Raw genomic sequence first — 9,068 nt, 5'->3', positions numbered from 1 at the left:
TTTTTTTTTTTTTAATTTTTTATTGGATTTTAGGTTTTGGGGTACATGAGCAGAGCATGCAAGACAGTTGTGTAGGTACACATATGGCAGTGTGCTTTGCTTTCCTTTTCCCCTTCACCCACGTTTGGCATTTCTCCCCAGGCTATCCCTCCCCACCTCCCCTTCCCACTGGCTCTCCCCTTTCCCCCCCAATAGACCCCAGTGTTTAGTACTCCCCTTTCTGTGTCCATGTGTTCTCATTTTTCATCACCGGCCTATGAGTGAGAATATGCGGTGTTTCAATTTCTGTTCTTGTGTCAGTTTGCTGAGGATGACGTTCTCCAGATTCATCCATGTCCCTACAAACGACACAAACTCATCATTTCTGATTGCTACATAATATTCCATGGTGTATATGTGCCACATTTTTCCAATCCAGTCTATTATCAATGGGCATTTGGGTTGATTCCAGGTCTTTGCTATTGTAAACAGTGCTGCAATGAACATTCGTGTACATATGTCCTTATAGTAGAACGATTTATAGTCTTTTGGATATATACCCAGATTTACAGGAAAAAACAAACAAGCCCATTCAAAAGTGGGCAAAGGACATGAACAGACACTTTACGAAAGAAGACATATATGAGGCCAACAATCATATGAAAAAATGCTCATCGTCACTGGTCATCAGAGAGATGCAAATCAAAACCACATTGAGATACCATCTCACGCCAGTTAGAATGGCGATCATTAAAAAATCTGAAGACAACAGATGCTGGAGAGGATGTGGAGAAAAAGGAACACTTTTACACTGTTGGTGGGAGTGTAAATTCGTTCAACCATTGTGGAAGACAGTGTGGCGATTCCTCAAGGCCTTAGAAATAGAAATTCCATTTGACCCAGCAATCCCATTACTGGGTACATCTCTACTTTTGATGAAAGGTGATAGGAAAATTGGACTCAATACTTTACAGATAATCTCTGGGATGCAATTCTCCTTAGGCACATAGAGAAACACCTGACTTACTGTAAAGGGGAAGGGATTGAGGACTCACCCTGCCACACCCATCCTGATCACCCCATCCTGTCCACAAACCCAAAGGAAGAAGCAAAATGGTGCAAAGCAACCACAAAACATGAGAGAATTCGGGAAGTGACACGTTCCGGCTATCAGGTGACATGACTTGGGGGAGCATGAGCTGAGGCCCATTTCCCAGGGTGGGGTGGAGGGGAGGGTCACACAGCAGCCACAAAACTTCTGACCAGCTCTGGAGCCTCCTCCTGGTGTGGACGCACGTGCTCAGAGGCCAGTGAGGGGCGCTGGTGGTGATGTGGGGTGGGGGTTTTCTGGAAAGACCTGCAGCAGCAGCATTGAGCCCTGTGAACCGCAGGGTCCCCAGAAAAGATGTGGGGAGTGGAAGAGCTACGGGACTTCTCAGCAGAACTTCCTTTTCGAAAGCAGCCCAATCTCAAAGTCACCCTCACCCCGGGGCAGTCTGGCTGTTCCCCACCCTCTCTGTTCCCTCCTCTCCTTGAGCCTAAAGGAGGGAGGGCCTTGGCCCCATGGGTGCCACTCAAGGGCAGCCCAGAGGCTGGGCACCCAGGGCTGAGAAGCAGGATTGGGCCTGCATGACTGTGGCCCTCACATTGGGACGAAGAGCTTGACAGCTGCTGAGCACAGGATTGAAAAGGGGGGCAGGCTGACCTCTGGGGAGAACCTACTGCCACTTGATGCTTTTGCTGTGTGTGCCTTGAGTTGTGTACTCAAGGTCCTAATGAGATTTGCAGGGGGAGGGGCACTGGGGAAGGACAGAGACTGGGGACTAGGAAGATCTCCTTTCCCCAAGAGCCTGAGTGAGACCAGCTGCAAGGGCCTGACCCTGCCTGGGGACTCCCCATGCCCATCTCTGGGGAAGCTTCCCCACCCCTCCTGCACCCCCAAGAGGCTGAGGCAGCTTCAACAACCCACGCCCCAGCACGTCCCACAGCCCCCGGGCCTTAGTCCACACCAGCTGGTCATGATGACTGCTCACCCGCTTGCCGGCTTGGTCCTGGATATGCTGTGGTCAAGATGAAGAAGAGAAAGCTGTAGGCAGATGGACGGTAGTCACAGTCAGGAGCCTGGGAGCCTCAGCGTCCGCCAAGACTTCCTGTCTACAGAGTCACTGCTCCATCCAGGCCCCAAACCCAATCACAGGGGCCTGGCATGAAAATAACTTCTCTGCTTTGGAGAAAGGAGCCAGGTACGGGACCTGGCCCAATAGCCTGGGGCCTGAGGAGCTCAGCAGGGCACCAGGAGCACTTAAGATCTATGCATTTCACCTAAGTTACAACTCAACAAAAAAACAGATTCAAGCAGAGACCAGTGGTCTGCATATCTGGAAAAAGAATCAGGCCGGGTGCGGTGGCTCACACCTATAATCCCAGCATCTTGGGAGGCTGAAGCGGGTTGATCACCTGAGGTCAGGAGTTCAATACCAGCCTGGCCAACAGGCTGAAACCCTATCTCTACTAAAAATACAAAAATTAGTCTGGCGTGATGGCAGGCACCTACAATCCCAGCTACTTGGGAGGCTGAGGCAGGAGAATCGCTTGAACCTGGGAGTCAGAGGTTGCAGTGAGCAGAGACCGAGTCACTGCACTGCAGCCTGGGAGTCAGAGGTTGCAGTGAGCAGAGACCGAGTCACTGCACTGCAGCCTGGGCGACAGACTGAGACTCCATATCAAAAAGAAAAAAGAAAAAGAATCAATCAAGCCACTGTTCAACCTCACCCTGGCCGGGCCCATCCCCAGGTATGCACAGAGGCGGCAGTGGCAAGAGGGTGGCCTCTGTCTGGCCTTGCCTGCTGGTGTCTCTGATGAGTTCCAACCAGGGATCACATCATGGATGAGGATAGGGTGGGAGGCTGGTGAAGGGTGGGAGGGGGGTGAAGGGCACCCACCTCAGGGAAGCCCCACGGCCATGACAATGGAGCCGCACGGTGGGGAAGGTCAGATCCCTGAGCTGCAGGTGCGTCCTTGCTTGGAGCGGGTTCCCTGGCTGAAATGGGAACACAGCCTGCCCTGTTACTCCTTGGGCTGCTGGGAGACCTAAAATGAGATCGGAGATGTGGATGTACCTGTGCAACCCTCAGGGTTGTTTGAAGATGTTTGTTGAACTCTCATATGTACACGTGTGAATCTGTATGCCTCACAGCTCAGAGAGGCGGGATCACTTGCCTGTAAGAACCCACACCTGTCCATCCTATTGAACCCCAAACTCCAGCCCACTGTGCCGTAACTCCCTAGGGGTGACCTCTGCTAGAGTTTTTCCTTGTTTTTCTTTCTGTTCCCTCTACTGCCAGACCACTTTAGACCCTTCCTGGCACTGATGAGTTGTTAGTTTTTCAAAGACCTGACTCCCTCCTTCTTGCAAAGCGAGAGGAAACAGGGAAGGCTGTCAACAAACCAAGTACCCAAGTGGTTAGAAACTCCCAACAGAAGGCATGGGCTCCCTTCATCTCTGGGGAGTGAGGAATTGAGTGCTGTGTGTGGGTGCTGCATGTCAACACAGCTAAAGGCAAAGTCTCCTGGCCAGGACTGGCCTGGCCCCAGGTGTGCCCAACATATTCCTATCTGGCTCCATGGCACCCTAAACCCCAGCACCTTCTCTGCCCTAACTTGTGATTGCTCACCTGGCTTTAGAACCCTGGCTCCAGGACCAGGCACTGTGGCTTACACCTGTAATCCCAGCACTTTGAGAGGCTAAGGTGGGCAGGTCACCTGAGGTCAAGAGTTCAAGAACAGCCTGGCCAACATAGTGAAACCCTGTCTCTACTAAAAATACAAAAATTAGCCCAGTGTGGTGGCTCATGCCTGTAGTCCCAGCTACTCAGGAGGCTGAAGCAGGAGAATTGCTTGAATCTGGGAGGTGGAGGTTGTGGTGAGCTGAGATCATGCCACCATAATCCAGCCTGGGTCACGGTGAAACTCCATCTCAAAAAAAAAAAAAAAGAAAAAGAACCCTGGCTCTACCTTGGCTCTGTCCCCACCCCCCTGCCCATCCCTGATTTTCTGTCCCACATCTGGTTGGCTCCAAGGGGACACGCTGTGACCCTAAAAACTCAGGGTAGTAGGCAGTAGAGTGAGCAGAGGCTGGACAGGGTGGAGCTGGGGTGGACCAGATGGGGAAACTGAGCCCTGGAACAGGCAGATTGTGGGGAGGTGCTTGAGAGGCTCCCATAGTCCTGCTCCTCCTAACTCCCAAAGCTCCTCCTAACTCCTCCAACTCACATCCAGAGGATGTGAATCAGGCAGCTGGACCCAGCAGCCTGGAAGGGTGCCGTCTACAGCCTCCGAAAGAAGCTGCTGTCCTTGGAACCCAGGCCACGTCTAAACTGGCCAGCCATGAGCAGCCTCTGTCGCCATCTGATGGTGGCTGCTAGAACTGCCTGCTTTCTTGGACAGGAAAATCTGTTCCTATCTCTGCAAATCTGGAAGTGGAGAGGCGTCTGCACGCAGATCTTTCCAGATTCCCCAGCCAGTAGACCAGGAACAGGGGAAGGCTCCAGCCCCTTTGGAGGAGAATCTGAAGGCTCCAGAGGGTGAAGCCCTCCAAGGAAGAGGAAGAGTGGATGAAAGGAGAAAGGCAGAGATCACAGGGGAGGGCCAGGCGCAGTGGCTCAAGCCTGTTAGCACAACACTTTGGGAGACTGAGGCTGGAGATGGCTTGAGCCCAGGAGGTGGAGGCTGCAGAGAGCTATGATCGTGCCCCTGCACTCCAGCCTGGGAGTCAGAGAGAAACCCTGTCTCTAGAAAAATAATAAAAATGTTTTTAAAAGATGTCACAGAGAAGAAAATGGCAGTGCCCAGACTTCAAACCAGGCCACCCAGGAGGCACCAAGGGTGCCATGGCTTGGCCTCTGTGGTCTCTTGGGATCCTGATTGGCAGCGAGGAGACCCAGGGGGCTCTCAATGCCCAAGAAGGCCTGCAGCCCTGAGGCCGACCTGGGACTGCCCAGCTGCCCCATTAGGGTGAACCAGCTGAGGCACTGTGGCTCCACTGCCTGCCTCTGACGGACTGTTCCAGAAGAAGGGAGGGACTAGGCTGCAGGTGGGGAGTTAGGGAATGCCCTCCTTGCCTCTAGGACTGAGAGGGCAAAGACAGTTATCTGGGTTTCACGCCTCCCTCCCCTCCCCTGAGTAAGGTTACATCCTTTACTGTAAGGCTCTGGGGTCAAGGGACACCACCCCAGGGCTCCCAACTGCCAGAAACCCCTTTGTGAACATGTGTTTTGGCCACAAGTGCAAGGACCCAGGTTGTGACCTTAAATACTGCTGAGGGGCCGGGCGCAGTGGTTCACGCCTGTGATCCTAGCACTTTGGGAGGCTGAGGTGGGTGGATCACTTGAGGTCAGGAGTTCAAAACCAGCCTGGACAACATGGTGAAACCCCATCTCCATTAAAAATACCAAAACCTTATCCGGGCATGTTGGTGGGCACCTATAATCCCAGCAACTTGGGAGGCTGAAGCAGGAGAATTGCTTGAACCCAGGAGGCGAAGGTTGCAGTGAGCCGAGAGTGCACCTCTGCACTCCATCCTGGGTTAAAGAGCAAGACTCCATCTCAAAAAATCATAAATAAATAAATACTGCTGAGGTCTTTAGCTTCTAGAGAATAAGAGAGTCGACTTTTATCATGGGTGACTTTGGGGGTGTATCAGGGTTCTCTAGAGGGGCAGAACTAGCATAGACGTGTGTATGAAGGGGAGTTTATTAAGGAGTGTCGACTCACAGGACCACAAGGGAAGTCCCACAATGGGCCACCTGCAAGCGGAAGAGCCAGGAAGCCAGTCTGAGTCCCAAAACCGCAAAAGCAGAGAATCCAAGAGTAGCCTTCAGTCTATGGCCGAAGCCCAACAGCCCCTGTCAAACCACTGGCCCAGAAGCTGAAGAACTTGGAGTCCAGTGTTCAAGGGCAGGAAGCATCCAGCACGGGAGACATGGAGGCTGGAAGACTCAGCCAGTCTGCACTTCTCATGCCTGCTTTTACGGTGTACCCTCAGATTGAGGGTGGGTCTGCCTCTCCCAGTCCACTGACTCAAATGTTCATCTCCTTTGGCCACACCCTCACAGACACACCCAGGGACAATACTTTGCATCCTTCAATCCAATCAAGTTGATACTCAATATGAACCATCACAGGGGTCAGAGTATCTATGATGGGGCGGGGACTCAGAGTATAGCAAAAACAGCAGCGAGCTGGAGGGAGCTCTGTGAGGTGAGGCAGAAAGAGAGGTAACTCCGATGCGGTTTCCCAGTCCCGCTGACCACATTTGCCTGCACAGATGCTGGCAGAAGTCTCAAACCTGGGTGCACAATCTTTCGGGGGTTTTAAAAAAATATCCATGCCAGCCGGGCATGGTGGCCGCACCTGCAATCCCAGCCAGACAGGAGGCCGAGGTGGGAAGAGGGCAGGAGTCCTAGACCAGCCGGGCAACACGTGGAGACCCTGCCTCTAAAGAAGAATGGTGAAAACACCCATGCCTGAACCCATAAGTGGAGCCCTGGCAGGCCTTCCATGCCCTGAGGAAGGGGGTGGTTGTTGCCTGAGAGAAAAGAGGTTTCAGACACCAGACAGCCTAGGAGTAGGTGGAGGAAGTACAGGAGTCACCCTTCCAATTCAGGGAGATATTCTCCAGCACCAGGACGACCTAAACTCTCCGCAGACAAAAAGAGGGTCCTGGCTGAGCATGGTGGCTCACGCCTGTAATCCCAACACTTAGGGAGGCCAAGGAGGGTGAATCACCTGAGGTCAGGAGTTGAAGACCAGCCTGGCCAATGTGGGGAAACCCTGTCTCTACTAAAAATACAAAAATAAGCTGGGTGTGGTGGCACATGTCTGTAATCCCAGCTACTCAGGAGGTAAGGAAGGAGAATCACTTGAACTCATGAGGTGGAGGTTGCAGTGAACGGAGGTCGAGTCACTGCACTCCACCCTGTGGGCTAGGAGCAAGACTCTGTCTCAAAAAAATAAAACAACAAAAAAGGGAGTCCCTTCAGGGAGGACTCAGCATGACAAGTCCCAGCCTTCTGCTGATTCAGGCCCATAAAGTTGGTTTTGAAAGTGAATGAATGAATGAATGAATGCTGCGAGTGATTAGAAGCATGGACTCTGGGTCTCACAGCCTGGTTGGAATCCCCTGCCTCTGATAAGCTGTGTGACCTTGGCTGAGTTACTAACCTCTCTGAGCCTCAGCTTCTCCACCTGCAAAATGGGACTGACAATCACAGTACTCCACAGTGTCCACACTCCACAAAGGTGGGGACTGATGTCGTTTCCACACGCTTTACCACATCACCACCGTCCCCCATGCTCGTGGGGAACACACGGTGCTGCGGCCCATGCCTCTTCCTCCCTATCCAGAGGGAGCAGAAGAGCCTCCTTGGCCCCACCTGGTCCATCACACAGCCTTTGCCCTCTTCTTTCTCCATGCCCTGAGTGTCTCCAACTCCCTTTCCCACCCGCCCCTTGTTATCCTAAGAGAGTCACATCTTTCAAAGGCCCACCCCTCACCTCCCCACCAGACCTTGTTCAGGGACCCCTACCCCACCCCTACACGACTTCACACTTGGATGGGCCGCCCCAAAGCAGGGGACCAGGATGTGTGCCCCCAGGTCCGCCGCTCCAATTGAGAGCTAAGCACCGTCACACCCGCTGACACCGCCAGGTGGCGCACGGTGCCCAGGCACTGCCAATTTGTTCAACAGACATTAATGGCTGCCCTCACTGAGCCAGGCACTGGGCTCAAAGATGCAAAAATGAAGATAAAAATACCGAATATCTCCTTTTCAGGAGTTCATGGTTTCTTGGGAAACATGTAAACAAAGACAGGAAAACAAAGGATTGCCTTAAAAGCTGAGAGGCAGAAATCCCAGTGGCCTGGGTAGGAAGGGGCCCCTTCTATCAGACATGGGGAAACAGCAGACAACTGGCTGGGGGGTTCTCGACCCCAGCCCTGAGTCTCCTTCTCAACCCACTTGCTCTCTCTCCCCCTTGAAGAATTCTGGAAGGAAGGTGAATGGAGCCCTTGAAAAATACAGAAAAATGTCCAGCCTGTCCTCAAATGGGTCCTCTGTCATGGGGTAACATGGGGGACCAGAGCCTTAGATCTCTTGACTCTTCCCTCTCCTACCCCTGCCCCCCGCACTACAGTCCCCACACAAGCTCCCACCTCTACCTTGGAAAAGGTGAGAAGGTGATGGCTTAAAAGGCCTCCCACTCACTCAGTCACCCGACCTCTTCTCCCGACTCCCCAGGCAGTGGTGGAGATGGCATTAACCCCTCTCAGCCTCCCCTACAGCAGCAGGGCTTAAGCTTGGCTGATGTAACAAACACCTAGGGAACGACTGGTTGAGAATGCAGATTCTGGGGCCTGCCTCAGACCAGCTGAATCAGGCTTCTCTCTGGTTGGGGACTGGGAATCTCATTTTAACAAATTTTCCAGATGATTTCTAGAATCAGACTGGAACTGGAGTGCGTGGGGGTTATGAGAACACCAGGCACTTCACCAGTGCCCATCAGAGCACCCTCTTAACCCTTCTGACTATGACCAAGAGAGAGAGTCCCAAACGCCAATCCAGGCTATCTGCCCGCCTCACTTTCCCCTCCCCTCCCCTGCCCTCTCCCTGGCCTCCCTCCCTCCTTCCCTTCCTTCCTTCTTTCCTTTTTTCCTTTTTTTTTGGAGACAGTCTCCATGTGTTGTCACCCAGGCTGGAGTGCAGTGGCACGATCTCTGCTCACTGCAACCTCCACCTCCTGGGTTCAAGCAATTCTCCTGCCTCAGCCATCCAAGCAGCTGGGATTACAGGTGTGCGCCACAATGCCTGGCCCACCGGCCTCACTTTCAAAGCTGGGACACAGCTGTCCCCAAATGACCAAAGTCCCCCCATCAAGTGAGCCCTCATCCCCAACACAGGAACATGAACACAGACGCAGGGATGGGGGTGACTCTGCCCCTGGAGACCTCACAGTAGGTCAGCATCTGTGGACACCATCAGGTAGCTGAGGAGTTGGCACACACAGTAAGAGGTTTGCCTCAGAGACCCAGG

At 53.0% G+C, this 9,068-nt stretch overlaps 1 protein-coding gene across 2 annotated transcripts in view; it reads right to left on the bottom strand.

Moving 5' to 3' along the window:
* Positions 1-9,068, bottom strand: part of GPRC5C (G protein-coupled receptor class C group 5 member C) — a 34,589-nt gene continuing 25,521 nt past the window's right edge. For both annotated transcript variants that reach the window (XM_054256446.2, XM_078374542.1), the window contains exon 5: positions 1-338. In XM_054256446.2, coding sequence (XP_054112421.1) covers positions 327-338 — 12 coding nt within the window. In that variant the 3' untranslated portion in view covers positions 1-326. The remainder of the gene's footprint in view (positions 339-9,068) is intronic.

The sequence above is a fragment of the Callithrix jacchus genome, chromosome 5 (assembly GCF_049354715.1).
Source record: "Callithrix jacchus isolate 240 chromosome 5, calJac240_pri, whole genome shotgun sequence".
Taxonomy (NCBI): domain Eukaryota; kingdom Metazoa; phylum Chordata; class Mammalia; order Primates; family Cebidae; genus Callithrix; species Callithrix jacchus.
This window is presented reverse-complemented; position numbering and strand designations above follow the sequence as displayed.